Here is a 16199-nt window from a genome sequence, read left to right on the forward strand (position 1 = left end):
GCGCCAATGTATAGCTGCTTTAGCACCACAGACATCTCCTGCATTTTACCATTGAGGTGTCGCACTGGGGCAAGTGTCACACAGTGACTTAAGCCATCAGTTGTATTTCTAGCCTTAAAGGCTATTCAGTCAGAAATATCAAACTGTCATGTCCTGGTTCACTCAGACAACAAGACAGTTGTGGCATATATAAACCGCCAAGGTGGAATTCACCCTCAAACTTCAGGCAGAAAGTGGTGACCACGGATGCTTCCAACACAGGTTGGGGGGCGGTGTGCAATGGACGGCCAACTTTTGGCACCTGGTGCTAGGAGGGCGTGGCACATCAGCTGCTCAGTAAATGGTCTGCACTTATATAGCGCTTTTTTAATCTTAGAGGTTACCAAAGCACTTTACACTGTGTCACAATCACCCATTCACATACACATTCACACTCCAATGGCGGCAGAGCTGCCATGCAAGGTGCTAGCCTGCCATTGGGCATAGTGGGCTAAAGCACATAACTGTTAATCAGAAGGTCGCTGGTTCGAACCCCACGGCCACCACCATTGTGTCCTTGAGCAAGGCACTTAACTCCAGGTTGCTCTGGGGGGATTGTCCCTGTAATAAGTGCACTGTAAGTCGCTTTGGATAAAAGCGTCTGCCAAATGCATAAATGTAAATGTAACTTGGGGTTCAGTGTCTTGCCCAAGGACACTTCGGCATGTGGAGTCGTGTGGGCCAGGAATCGAACCGCCAACCCTGCGATTAGCAGCCGACCCGCTCTACCACCTGAGCCACAGCCGCCCCATATCATAGCTTAGAGCTATCGGCTGTAATCTAGCCATAAAGGCTTTCTGAGCTTCTTTGCTCAGTCAACATGACAATTGTGGCACATATAATCAGCCAAGGCGGAATTCATTCACCGCCACTGTCGAGAATGTCACGTCGCCACCTCCTATGGAGAGAGCATCGTCTCTCTCTGAGAGTGACATATGTTCCAGGCCGCCTGAAACATAGCGCAGGCCTACTGTCATGCTAAGGGGTGATACCGAATCCAAATATACTGAGGATTTGGGAAATATTCGGCAAAGCAGAAATCAATCTATTTGCCTCGTGGAGAATGCCCGCTGTCCCCCCTGTTATTCGGAGTCCCAAGCCCCGCTAGGAAGGGACTCAAATTGCTGGCGAAACACAAATATGCGTTTCCTCCTGTATGCCTGATCCACTCTGTCATATGCAAAGATGATAATGAAACAGTTCTATTAGTTGCACCGAAATTGCTAACCAGCCATGGTTTCCGGAAATGATGGAGATGCTGTACAGCTCACCATGGGAAATACCACTGAGGAAGGATCTCCTCTCTCAGACGCAAGACACAATCTGGCATCCCCAGCCCCACCTGTGGAACCCGCACGCGTTGTCCCTGAACGGAGCACACTACACACACCAGAACTTACACGTTCAGTCATGATCACAATTTTACAAGCCAGAGCACCATCCACAAGATGCCTCTATGCACTAAAATGGATGGTGTTCACTGACTGGTGTCTCTCACACAGCAAGGACACAGTAAACGTTCCCATACATGAAATTCTAATATTTCTTCAAGAGCGATTAGACACAGGACTCACCCCGTCAATGCTCAAAGTGTATGCGGCAACTATATCTGCGTATCACGCACATGAAACCGGTGCCTCTATAGGCAAACATGATTTATATTTCATAAAGTTCCTTAAAGGAACAAGACGATTAAACCCACCTCGGCCGGCTACAGTCTTGACTTTGGACATAACTTTAGTCCTAAAAGCTCTCGAAGGGCCCCACATGCTCCCCATGTTGATTTGCGCATGCTCTCCATTAAGACAGCACTACTGCTGGCTCTGGCCTCAGTAAAACGGGTAGGTGACATGCATGCATTATCAGATGACAATTCATGAGTTTGGCCCCAGTCATTCAAGAGCTACTGTCAAACCCAGGAAAGGCTATGTACCCAAGGTCCTGACCACACCCTTCAAAGCGCAGGTGGCTCATCTTCAGACCTTCTTCCCTCCTCCATTTAATTCAGATGAGAAACAATCATTGCATTAGTTATGCCCTGTGCGGGGGCTACGTGCATACGTTTATCGCACCCGCCATTTAAGACTGTCTGATCAGCTCTTTATTTGCTATGGAGGATGCACAAAATAAATGTCCTTCTCATAGCAAAATCTTCAGTCGCAGGGTCAGACTTGCCCAATTTTTGTTAAAGCACACTCAACTAGAGGCATGGCCTCCTCATGGGCATGGACAAATTGTGTGTCCTTACAAGACATGTTTTAAGATATTCCTAAGGTTTTACAACCTAGACATAACATCTCTTTCTTCACAAGTCCTCTCTGTTTAGAGCACTTGCTATTCATTGGCCATATACACTCACCTAAAGGATTATTAGGAACATCATACTAATACTGTGTTTGACCCCCTTTAGCCTTCAGAACTGCCTTAATTCTACGTGGCATTGATTCAACAAGGTGCTGAAAGCATTCTTTAGAAATGTTGGCCCATATTGATAGGATAGCATCTTGCAGTTGATGGAGATTTGTGGGATGCACATCCAGGGCACGAAGCTCCCGTTCCACCACATCCCAAAGATGCTCTATTGGGTTGAGATCTGGTGACTGTGGGGGCCATTTTAGTACAGTGAACTCATTGTCATGCTCAAGAAACCAATTTGAAATGATTCGAGCTTTGTGACATGGTGCATTATCCTGCTGGAAGCCATAAAGGGATGGACATGGTCAGAAACAATGCTCAGGTAGGCCGTGGCATTTAAACAATGCCCAATTGGCACTAAGGGGCCTAAAGTGTGCCAAGAAAACATCCCCCACACCATTACACCACCACCACCAGCCTGCACAGTGGTAACAAGGCATGATGGATCCATGTTCTCATTCTGTTTATGCCAAATTCTGACTCTACCATCTGAATGTCTCAACAGAAATCGAGACTCATCAGACCAGGCAACATTTTTCCAGTCTTCAACTGTCCAATTTTGGTGAGCTCTTGCAAATTGTAGCCTCTTTTTCCTATTTGTAGTGGAGATGAGTGGTACCCGGTGGGGTCTTCTGCTGTTGTAGCCCATCCGCCTCAAAGTTGTGCGTGTTGTGGCTTCACAAATGCTTTGCTGCATACCTCGGCTGTAACGAGTGGTTATTTCAGGCAAAGTTGCTCTTCTATCAGCTTGAATCAGTCGGCCCATTCTCCTCTGACCTCTAGCATCAACAAGGCATTTTCGCCCACAGGACTGCCGCATACTGGATGTTTTTCCCTTTTCACACCATTCTTTGTAAACCCTAGAAATGGTTGTGCGTGAAAATCCCAGTAACTGAGCAGATTGTGAAATACTCCAACAACAACCATGCCACGCTCAAAATTGCTTAAATCACCTTTCTTTCCCATTCTGACATTCAGTTTGGAGTTCAGGAGATTGTCTTGACCAGGACCACACCCCTAAATGCATTGAAGCAACTGCCATGTGATTGGTTGATTAGATAATTGCATTAATGAGAAATTGAACAGGTGTTCCTAATAATCCTTTAGGTGAGTGTATATATATATATGTGTGTGTGTGTGTGTGTGTGTGTACATATGCCCTTCCCTTTAAGTATGGGCGGGTGTCTTCATAATTACAAGAACCGGAGGCCGCTGACCCCTATTCGTCACCTATCAGCTGCCTCAGCTTTTTGAGTTCAGCTGTAGTGAGAGAGTTAAACTTCGGAGCATCACTGTTGACAAACACATCATTTTTAAGACCTTCCTTTTTCTCATTTCTGTGATTTTTTTTTTGTTTACCACTTCGACAATGTCTAGCAATGTGGCGCTCTCTGTTACAATTTCTGCATCTGGCAACAGGCTTGGTACAATCTCTAGAGGTATGACCTCTCTCGTCACAATTATAGCAGGTCATGTTATTGCGGGGACTCATTTCCACTTCAACTGAAATAGCAGATACTTTACCCACATTAACATCATCATCACACTCATCATCGGCTAGCTGTAATACAAAATGAAATGTTAAGAAGATTTCTAGAGACTGATCACCTCAGACCACATTTTGACATAAATGCTCCTATACTTTTGCTGTTTCACGCCTGCACTTATTTAGCCCAATCTGTTGCTTTAATGCATTCTCTCACACAGGGGCCCACATCTGCTCACAGCAGACCACATTCATTTTCATTGTGTTTTTTTTTTTTTCAGTGAAAGTGAATGGTGACTGAGACTGAACGCTCTTTGGCCTTGATCACTGATAAAGTGTCTCAGTGTTCCCTGCTATCAAAATAGAACTGCATTTGTTTTTCTGTCAGGCAAGCTGAGAGCACACACACACACACACTTTTTCTGCCCAGAAAATCTTCTAAAATTTCACACTCTCATTTTTCACAATATTTTCTGCTTTTTCACAAACAGCCTCGAAACCCTTACTCAAACTACACAGATCACAGCCGACTTCCTGCCCAATAATTTTTGCCACTCTATCACGCTGGGCAATCAAACTAGACCATCCGTCCATCATATTTGCAATTGCCTTTTCATGGTTTAAGGGAATACCACCCAGTTTACAAATCCATGAATAGGCAAACACGAATAAATATTTGGCCCTATCAGCGTCTTTTTTGTTCTGCAGCCAGTCAATCTGCTGCATGACTTTCCAATCATAATCAAACCCCTGACTGACCATTTTCTTAATGAGCTGAGCACATTTCTTTGATTTGAGCTCGTCAGAGCAGAGCTGTTTACAGCGTATGCCCTCCTCGTTTTGGTCAGAACTACTCAGAAAATTCCCTTTATCAGACATTTTTCTTGGTCACAGTTGAAAATCACTACCGAAAAGATTTTAGCAGCCAATATTTTACGCTGATAAATTAACTATAACAGCAACAGTCCTGGATTTCTACACAATTTCACCACAAAGTATTCTTCACAAACATCCTGGTCACATATACTGATCCATACCAATTAGGGTCACAATTTATTTATTTACTTGGGACCGCTCCTGATGCATCCCTGGCAAAACAATCCCTATTGTATTTTATTTTATTTTATTTTATAACTAATATCTGAATCCCTAACTGCCTGATTCACTAAGCTCGGGGATCCCCTATCTGAGCTGGAGGAAATTGAGCAGGTTTACGGTGCCACTGGACCTCCCGTCCAGGGACGCACTTCTGCCGGGGTGGTGCTACACCAATGCCCACCTGAGCCCAATGCCCACCTGAGCCCCCCACAGAGCACGTATCACTTGCGCTGTTTGCTGTTTTAACCCTTAAACAGCTCTCTCAGCGACTTCTCTTCACACGCCTCGTCGGAGTGAAGCTCTCCCGCTCCCCTTCAAAATCTCTTCCAGCCAGACAGCCCTAACAATTAATAAAAGCTTCCTACCTTGTTAGCTGATTTGTCACCACGGAGTGATTGCCCGCATCCTCCACCAAACTGTTAGGGGTATAACAGTTATGACCTGGACCAGATATGGAGAAAGAAAACCAGGAGTCAGAAGTTCAATCAAAGAATCCAAAATTTACTGAAGAATAGTTTGCAGTGAAATTGGTAGAGCCAAGCGACAAAGTCTCACGAGGAGATCGAAAGCTAACTCATACCTTACACAAAATTTTACATCAATTATACCATTTGCAAGGACGTATATTCTATTATTTAACTCCTGATTGGCTAACAGAGCATAAAGTCACAACATATAGATAGCTATAGCACATCAACATTAATCAGCGCAATTGTCGTCCTGGCTCGAGATTTACATCTGAAGTGACCTCGCAGATGGTCTCGGGCGTCTTCGAGTCTGCCTGCTGTGTCTCCCTGGGTTCAAAACCTGGGTAGAAGGTCAATATGCACACACGAAACACTGACGAACGACAGTGTTTCTCTGCGCACAAGGGAACCAGAGCACACATTTATCAGGTCATTTTAACCAAAACAGTGAGATAAGAAATATTCACCCCTCAGGCAAAGGAGAGGAAAGAAATAATAAGAGAAAATTTACACTTCTACTTATTCAAGTGCTATTACATAGGATTTTAAATCATATAATTAGTCATGGACAGGTAAAAATCAACCACAGAATACATCTGGAACATATGTTTAACATTCCCCCTGGTGTCTGATATCAAACTTATTCCCAAGACGACCTTCAAGTCAGCCTCCGTGCAGAACAGAGAGAGAGAGGCTTCAAGGAATGTGCATGAAATCAAAAATTAACTCTTAACACACATATGATTCGAAGTATATTTCAGTTATGCATAAGAAAAATAAAATTGATTATGTGCGAATGCATATAGTTAATTCATCACTTTATTAAAGAAGTTTAAGCAACAGAATATAGATACATAGTGATCAATACATCTTTATATATGTATCGATATAACTGAAGAGACAAGGGATTTTTGACCTTCCCCCTTCAATTTATACAACTGCCTGCATTCAGGCCGTTATAATTCCATAAAGTCACAAGCACTTTATTATAAATAAATTCCCTTCCCAACTGTGTTCATAGGGAGTTAATTCGTACAATATGACTATAGTTCATATATTCGTCTCATATCCTGGCCATCACGAGGATCACTCACTACGGCATGCTTATCCCATAAGACTGTGCCGCCGTGTTTCCTCTCTGGCAAGTTACGTGTAGTGTGGCGTGATGGGATTATGTTCCCCATATGTGTAATAAACAAATGTCAAGTGGACTAAGTCGTAAGGGAACGTCTTGGTTATATACGTAACCTCGGTTCCCTGAGACGAAGGGAACGAGACATTGCAAACACTAGCCGCACTTCAAGACTCTGAGTTCTTAAGGCACGAGTGATGCGCTCCTTGTTCTCAGTGAGAAATTTTGAGGAAATGGTGTCTGTGCACCTGTTTGTATAGCGGTCAGTTTCGTGCCAAAGCAGGTGGGGCTCAAACACCATAGCCAATATTAGAATATTGGCATTATTGTAGAGTGGTTTCAAATAAGTATGAAGGCACTCCCCATATGAGGTGTTAAACGCAATGTCTCGTTCAACTTCAATTACAACTTCAAGTGGTGTTCCATTGCACTTTTCCAAGTAGGAAGTTGGAAAATCCGACTTTCTGAGTTGAATAGAATGCAGCAAGAGACCGTTTGCTAGCGTTAGTTAGCTTGCTTTGCTAGCATCACTTACATCTTGCGGCGGAACCCCCCCACCCAGTCAACAATTTTGGGGGCGTGTTGAAGCGGGTTTCGCCCAGGGTACCAATCGAGCTAGAACTGCTACGGTCCACATGCAGCTGTCAGTGAGTTAAGAAATTCTGTTCCATAAAAACAGACTGTTGGTGTAGAAGAAAAATGCTTTGTTACAGAATCATTATGGATTACAATCAGCGTTTGTGATGATATGCGGCTGTGATATGTGTTGCTGATGAAACTATTCAAATTAGCTTGACGTCTGTTCTTATCAGTTCTTCAGTTGAAGGAGAAGCTCATTGGTCATTTGAAGAGAACACGAGCCCCCCTTGATGAGCTTGATGTGCTTTTCCAGTTTTTGAAGCCATAAACTCAGCAGGGAGTCCCAGAAGTCGAATGATTATCAACCTCCCTCTGTCAGATTGTAACACGCTTAGTCTCTCACCTAATGGTCGATGATTATGTAAATAAAGCTCACACTTGAAAATCACTAGGAAAATGGGCTATCCTGATGCCAGCTTAAAAGGAAAGTTTACCCAAACATTTTAATTAATCATTTACTCGCCCTCATGCCATCCCAGATGTATCTGACTTTCTTCTGCTGAATATAAACAAAGATTTTTAGAAGGATTTCTCGGCTCTGTATGTCCTCACAATGCAAGTAAATGGTGACCAGAAATCAGAAGATCCAAAAATGACATAAAGGAGGCATAAAAGTAATCCAGTGGGTTAAAACCATTTCTTCAGGAGTGATACGATAGGTGTGGGTGAGAAACAGATCAATATTTAAGTCCTTTTTACTATCAATCTCCACCTTTGATCACCCCATCAAGTAGGTGGGTGAAAGTGAATGTCACACCAGAATGTGAAAGAGTAGATTTACAGTTTTTCTCACCCACACGTATCATATCGCTTAAGAAGATAGGGATTTAACCACTAGAGTCTTATGGATTACTTTTATACTGCCTTGTGGGCCTTCAAAGTTCTGGTCACCATTCACTTGCATTGTGAGGACTAACAGAGGTGAAAAATTCTTCTGAAAATCTTTGTGTTGTGCAGAAGAAAGAAACTCATACAAATCTGGGATGGCATGAGGGAGGGTAAATGATAAGAGAATTTTCATTTTTGGGTGAACTAACCTTTTGAAGGCCAGAGTATATTTCGGTTGTCCTTGTTGTTGATCTTTCCTTGCATTCAATTTCGTCATCAGCACAGTCCGCGCACGACCCAGATTTTCTCGACACATGGATGTGCACATCGTCGTTATATGCGCCTGCCATTGACTACAGTATACTAAGAGTATTACAAAGAAGTTGTAGTGGGCAGTGCATTCATATTCGCTTGTGGCAACTTTGAAATGTCATAGGGTCCACTGGGTGTGATCTGATCTGGGACGCAGAAAAACGAAGTATACTCAGGCCTTAACACATAGACCAGACAATTATTTAAGATAAATTCTACAAGTGTTTTTATTGTATGTGATGCACATAAGTATCACATGCAATAAACACATTTTTAGAATTTATCTTAAATAATTATTTAATTGATAACAGCAATAATTGTTTAGACTTAAAATGTTTCAATTTACTGATTCAATTGAAGTATTTGATTTAAATGGTGTTTTAAAAGGTTAGAAAAAAATTGCCATCTTTAAGTAAAAACAATTGCCCCTGGAAATAAATTCCAGATCGGAGAAGTTGTCCCACAGAAAAGTAATATTTTTTAAAAACTTTTTTTGTGTGTCAGGATGAAGAAAATAAGGCCGTGTCCAGGCTGAAGCGTTACATCGCCCTCTGTGGTGTCAGACGGAATTACAAGAAGCTGTTGGACGGCTGCCGATCAGTGAAGGCCAAGGTGGCAGTGCTGAAAAAAGAGCTGGAGGAACTGGGTGTGGAAGGTTGGTGGCTTTAAACAATATGTGTTGGAGAATCTGTGATGTGCACACCCAAACTGGCACGTGCTTTGGTGAATCGTCAGAATGCTGAGTGCAAAATGCATTCTTGCAATGTTTTTAATGATCAGGTTAACGCTGTGCCAAGTGTCACATCCATTCTTGGATGTTTAATAATTGAAAACTTATTTTGGCTACTTTTCGTTGTAATTGCTCCTTACGTGATATATGGTCACCTGTATGTAACAAAAAAAAGCAACTAATAATATAACGCAGAGGTCAATTAGTGATTTATCTAAAATTCTTGTTGAAACCAGCAATTCTGGATACAAACACTGAAAATTCGCATTCTAAATTTGTTTGGAATAACTAGATTTAATGATATAAGAAATATTACTACAAGTGATTATACTTAGCCCATGTTCTTCTGTTGCGTCACTGCAATAACATCTTGGCTCCAAAAACATACAAAATATTTTACAACCCCAATTCCAAAAAAGTTGGGACTGTAAGAAAAATGCTAATATAAACAAAAATATAAACAAAAAGATTTGTAAATTATATTCACCCTTTGCTATATTGAAAGTACTACATCTAAACGGATGATGTTTTCTCTTGTGAATTTCATTGTTTTTTGAAAATGTTATATATATAGTATGTGTAGTAATTTCAAATCAGATGATTGCAACACGCTCCAAAAAAGTTTGGACAGTCGATTGTTTACCGCTGTGAAACATCACCATTTCTTCTAATAACACTTATTAAGCATTTGGGCACTGAAGAGTTTGTTAAGTTTAGAAAGTGGAATTTTCCCCCAATCATTCATTATAGGTCTTTAGCTGCACAATTGTTCAGGGTCTTCGTTGTTGTATTGTGTGCTTCATAATGTATCACACATTCTCAATTGGAGACAGGTCAGTCTAGCGCCCACACTCTCTGCTTACACAGCCATGCACTTGAAATCTAGGCAGTATGTACTTTGAAGTTGTCCTGCTGGAAAATGCAGGGACGTCCCTGTAAAAGACGGTGCTGGATGGCAGTATATGTTGCCCCAAACTTTTTACATATCTGTCTGCATTCATGATGTTCTCAAAGATGTGCAAATTACCCATGCCATGGGCACTGACGCACCCCGTGCCCATACAGGCACTGGCTTTTGGACCTGATGCTAATAACAGCTTGGATGGCCCTTTTCCTCTTTGGATAACACGATTGAAAAAAACACAGTTCCACTGTTCTACTTTCCATCTAAGATGAGACCGAGCCCAGAGAAGTCGGCAGCGCTTGCGGACAGTGTTGATGTAGGGCTTCTGCTTTGCATAGTAAAGTCTTAACTTGCATCTGTGGATGCAGCGCGAGTGGTGTTGACTAACAAAGGTTTACTAGTTATTCCAAGCCCATGTTCATGTTCATGATATCCATTACAGATTAATTACTTTTTTAAGACAGTGACGTCTGAGGGATCAGAGATCACACGCATTCAGAAATGGGTTTTCGTCTTGCCCTTTACGCACCGAGATTTGACCAGATTCCTTGACTCTTTTAACTATATTGTGCACTGTAGAGGGTGAAATGCCCAAAATCCTTCCAATTCGTCTTTGGGGAACATTGTTCTCAAAGTGCTGGATTACTTGCTGAAGTATCTGTTGGCAAATTGACAAACCTCAAAGGATCTTTGCTCTTGAAGGACTGGACTGTTTTTGGAGGCTCCTTATACAGTATTGACACGATAGCCTCACCTGTTTCATATCGCCTTATTTCAATTTGAATGGCTTTTTCGATGGCAGAAATTCCAGTGCTTCCCAATGACCATATAATTCGTTTTACAATACAGTTTTATTTATGCTGTGAGTGTTATATGTTGCTATGCTGTTTTAATGTAGGTTTGCGTGGTATACCAGTACTTACGAAATATCGTGTTACCTAAAAATTTTAAATTGTACAATATCATCATGTTGCTATTTTTGGTATTTTTTTTTTTTACAGGATATTACCTTTTTGAAATGAAATCAATGATAATTTGAGAAATAATGAAATTCAAATCTCGATATGGCCAGGTGTGACCATTAAATAGCAGAAGGATGTTATTTAATTCAAAGATATACAGTCAGAATGCGCTGCGTGCTTCTGAATGGACGAGAGGTGCCACTCTGCTCTGTCATTTACTTTACACGTGCACACACACGGTCCGAAAGTGCTCATAATTAGGGATGCACCGACCTGGATCGGTATCGGCTCTGATACTGAAGCTTTTAGACGGATCGGGTATCGGTCCGACGAGCCCATTCCAACACTGTATGTTAGTCATGGTTGTTACTGTCAAGCTCCAAAAATTCTATAGAAGAACCATAAAAACACAATTAAAGTAGTTCATTTGATTCATGCATTTTATTCAAAGCCACTTGAAGACGTGCGATAGCTCTGTGAATCACAAAAGGCTGTGTTTTCTAAAATATAAATGCACGCACAGCTCCAGCGCATTATTGAATGGCGCTGCTCTGTTTACACACACACACACACACACACACACATACACACTCAATGCTATTTTTAGCCTTCACAGCAGTATGCAGTATTTGAGCGGTACTCATGAACAACATCTCAGATGTAGATGCTCAATAGTTTGGTTAACTTATAATATGCATTTGGAACAGCACTGGAGGTGCATTTTACTAGAATTTGAATGAGAAGTGAATTAAACTACTGTGAACTTGACTACAAACAGACACATACATGACTTCCTGGAGAGGTCAAAATAAAAGCGTGAGATATTAAAAAGTGCGTGACTTAAATATATTACTGTTGTATTTAAAATTAAATGTCAATAATAATAATATTAATAACAATTTATTATTTTATTAGTATTATTGTCATTATTAGTATTTATAACAATATTTAAGTTGAATGGGTTCCAAAAAATAACTGTGAGAATGAAAAGTGAGCTGATGTCTTACAACTAAATCGAACAAAAAAGAGATCTGAATCCTGTAAATGGAAACATTTTTGATTTTTTTTTTAAAAAAGCAAAAATAAAACACTGGTTTCTTTTCTACTGATGACTTATACTGGAATTGCTGTTAATTTTGCTGCTACATTATCCAGTAAACTAGTTAATAATAAAGTGTTTCTTAATAAATAATGTGTAATTAGAGGTTTGTGCTTCTTTACATATTAAAGGAGTACTCCCAATTAATTACACACAATAATGTAAAAATATTCTAAACTGATTATGCAAAAAAATCAACACTGGTATCGGACTGGGATACAGTACAAAAAAAATTATATTCAGTGCAAGGACTAAAAATGTAATGTTTTCCGTTCCGGTTCATTAGTTCTGCAGCCTCCTTTTGAAATGGTTATTGGTTAGAACAAAAAAAGGACAGTTAATAACATGCTTTTTAAAGTGACAGTACTCTGTGCTAAGGTGTGGTTGAAATACCAATTGTAGACCTGCAACCTGGTCTGGTAGTTGTTACAAAGGTCTTCATTCACAGAATGCGACACCCACAACAGGCAATTAGGGAAAGAAATATGTGATGCAGCAAATGTGTGATGTAGCAGCTTCCTTGATGATCAAAGGACGCGTTTCATTTTTTCGGGCAACACGAAGTGAAGTACAAAAATGTACTGTGGTGAACTCTTTGGCCTTTTGTTTCATGAAAAAAATTATCTGAATGAAATGAACCAGTTATAACTGGTTACCATCATTTAAAAATAAAGTTTTGCTCTGGAACAGTTGAAAATCACATTGTTTCTGAATATTTCAGTGTGATCTGTTTCACAATCACATAATCTGTCTACCTGGGAAATATTTCTGTCCCAGGTCAGCCGTCGATCGAGAAATGTAAGAAAGCTCGGTTGAAGAGAGAAGAAGCACAGGAGCTGGCTGAGCTGGATGTCAGTAACATCATCTCCACTCAGGGTAAAGGCAATATCTCTTGTGAGATACATTTTGCGCTGTTGAAATTAAAAGAAAGCATTAATCAGTGTTTTACACTTAACTATTATTAAACTTTTGATGCAAATCATAGAGTGCATCATGACTTTCTGGGGTCATCTTTACTTTGTTTGGACCTAAATCTAAAGAAATGCCCAGTAATCTCAAGCACACTCTGAACTCTGTATACTTCGTTAATCAGGACGTCCCAAAAGGAGAGCAGCGTCAGCGGTATGGCATCCCCTCAGAATGTCTCTCCTCCCAAATCTGCCTATAAACGTGTTGTGGACTCAGACTCGGACAGTGGGGACAGCAACACAAACAAGGGGCACAAGAGAGCAGCATCCTGGGGCAACCTGCAGGGAATCATCAGTGATGATGGAGAGAGTGACTAAGTGCCTTTTTACTACGATCTGTTTGTACAGAATAAAACGTTGTTTGTACAAAAATTATAACCTACTCTATCAATCAATGCGATCGAGAATGAATCTGTCCTTTGGCAAGAGTTTTTTATGTTCGTCCTCTAGTATGCTTTTGGATCTTCATCCTAAGTTTATTCTCTCCTTCATGTGTTTTATAATTGTTAGTTTGTCCATTGAAGTCTCTTGTGCAGAATGAGGTTTGGTTATGCAGCTTTGAAAATACAAATAAAATATGCCTTTTTTTAAACATTCTCATTTGACCTCCTTTTATTTATTTTTATCTTTTTTGTCTTGCTCTGACTTGGTATTAAGAAATGCACATTGAACATAACGGTATAGCTTACAACTTTAATTTGCTGTGCCTCATGGAAGTGCACCATCACTAGTGAGTTCCGGTTCCATGGTAAAAGCAACTTCTTAGATTGGCCGATCTCTTCAGGATTCATGGATAATTTTCTTCACTGGGAATTCGCTATTAAATGGATTTAAAGAATTTTAAATCACAATTCTGACTGTGTCTGTCCACAAATTATGTGTTTGTCCGCAAATTATGCTATATTATACAAGGGAAAATGAATGTAACAGAAACATATCCCATGTATTAAAAATGTACTTGGCTGTCCTACAGAGATCCAATAGTAGATCCAGTACAGAGATCCAGTAGTCTAGTTGACATACAAATAGTGGATGCAATTAATTTGCAAATAAAAGCAAACGACACCCCCCTAAAATTGGTCCCAGAATAGATCTTTGAGGAACACCCACCTTTACTATTACAGGTGTACATTTATAACTATCTATGGTTCTTCTATATCTATAATTCATTGAGTTCTTCCAGTCAAATAGTTTGAAAACCACTTCAGCACGGAGTCACTAAAACCTATACATTTGAGCCTTTGCAGGAGAAGACCATGATCCACTGAATCAAACACTTTGGATAAATCAATAAAAACTGGAACACATTATTTTTTATCATCTAGCACATTAGTAATTGTAGAATATTATCTGTGCGCATATTCCACAATATAGAGACAGAAAGAATGAGAGCATTCAAAAACCCTTTTTTAATGTATATACTGTACTGCATATAAGTGATTACATTAAATAATTATTAAATGTTTACAAAGAAAATGTATACATGATCACATTGCAGAGGACAGGTTAAAATGTTTTCACAAACATTTTGGCCATGAAGTGAAATAGTATTGTAAAACAAATCTTATTAAAGAAACATTGTAATGGTTGCTTATAATGAAAGTTAACCAGTCTCTCAAAATAGCAATGTTCTCATCCCTAAGTGAGGATGATAAATGAGAGTCCGTTTCCAGGAAGCTCTGCATTACATAATTAACTTTATTGTAGTATGCGCAGTCTAAGAAGAATAGACATTTTTAATAGAATGCTAAACTATATCAAAGTTTTATGCATTTTATTACAATCATTATGATGATTTGTGTTAATTAAAAATCTGACCGATCCTAGACTTATAGAAAATTACAGCAAATTCAGCTAATTTCATAAAACTACATAAATGCACAGTCTTTAAGAAAAGAGACAGAAGGAAAAGATGAGATTAAGATGAATGTGTGGGTTACCCACGATGTGGGTACTCAGGAGAAGGCAGACAGAAGGTAGGATCCAAACGCGGGTTTTATTGACCAAGGAGATAAACAGACATAACAAATGAAACTACCACGATGGACAAAATGAAAACAAGACACGAAAACACAGGAACAGGGAACACGGGAAAACAGGCATGGGAGCGAACATCAACATTCGTGGGAACACGAACATCCAACAACATTCAACGACCGACAGAGACTGAACAAACAGACAGGGTTTAAATACATGAACAAGGGAAAAAGGGGCCAATGAACAAACAGAACTCAAACAAGGTAACAACGTGATGAACAGAAACCAATGGCAAACTAATGAGGACAGTTGAAAATAATGACAGAGAACACGAACGCTAACAGGGAGACTATGGAGCTACACAAGGGACAAAAGTGAAAACTAAGGAATACAAAAGTGACAAAAATGGTAAACAAAGGGCAACGGTGAAACAAGACAAGGTAATCATTACAGAGCCCCCCCTTAAAGGATCAGATTCCAGATGCTCAAAAGTGACATAACAAAAAAACAGGAAGAACAAATGTCCATTGACTGGGGGAAGCTTGTGGTGGGCAGACAGACCAAGGGGAGCAACGAAGGGCAGACAGGCAGTCCAGGGGGCAACGAGGGGCAGACAGGCAGTCCAGGGGGCAACGAGGGGCAGACAGGCAGTCCAGGGGGCAACAAGGGGCAGACAAGGAAAAGGGACCGGTTCGGGGGGCCTGGGAGGTGGCCACAGTACAGGGACATGTCTTGGTGGTCTGGGAGATGGCCGTAGAGCAGGGGCCGGTTCAGGGGGCCTGGGAGGAGGCCATCGGACAGGGACAGGTCCCGGAGGCGGAGCTGAGAGGGGCTCTGGGGATGAAGCTGAGGGAGGCTCAGGAGGCGGAGCTGAGGGAGGCTCTGGAAGCTCAGGAGATGGTGCTGAGGAAGACTCAGGAGGGGGAGCCGAGGAAGGCCTAGGAGGCGGAGCCGAGGATGGCTCAGGAGGTGGAGCCGAGGGCGGTGGCGCCGTAGGCAGCTCTAGAGTTGGAGACCTGGAAGGCTCTGGGGACGGAGCTGAGGAAGGCTCAGGAGATGGAGCTGAGGAGGGCTCAGGAGACGGAGCCGAGGAAGGCCTAGGAGGCGGAGCCGAGGATGGCTCAGGAGGTGGAGCTGAGGGCG

At 41.2% G+C, this 16199-nt stretch overlaps 1 protein-coding gene across 1 annotated transcript in view; it reads left to right on the forward strand.

The window, feature by feature from the left end:
* The window catches only part of LOC127647948 (HIRA-interacting protein 3-like), a 28403-nt gene extending 14872 nt beyond the window's left edge, over window positions 1-13531 (forward strand). The window contains 4 exon segments of the mRNA XM_052132477.1: window positions 8921-9071; window positions 12889-12987; window positions 13205-13243; window positions 13246-13531. Of these exon segments, the coding sequence (XP_051988437.1) occupies window positions 8921-9071; window positions 12889-12987; window positions 13205-13243; window positions 13246-13397 (441 nt within the window). The 3' untranslated portion in view covers window positions 13398-13531.
* Window positions 13532-16199: the final 2668 nt, after the last annotated feature.

This window comes from Xyrauchen texanus, chromosome 8, assembly GCF_025860055.1.
Source record: "Xyrauchen texanus isolate HMW12.3.18 chromosome 8, RBS_HiC_50CHRs, whole genome shotgun sequence".
NCBI classification, from domain to species: Eukaryota; Metazoa; Chordata; class Actinopteri; order Cypriniformes; family Catostomidae; genus Xyrauchen; species Xyrauchen texanus.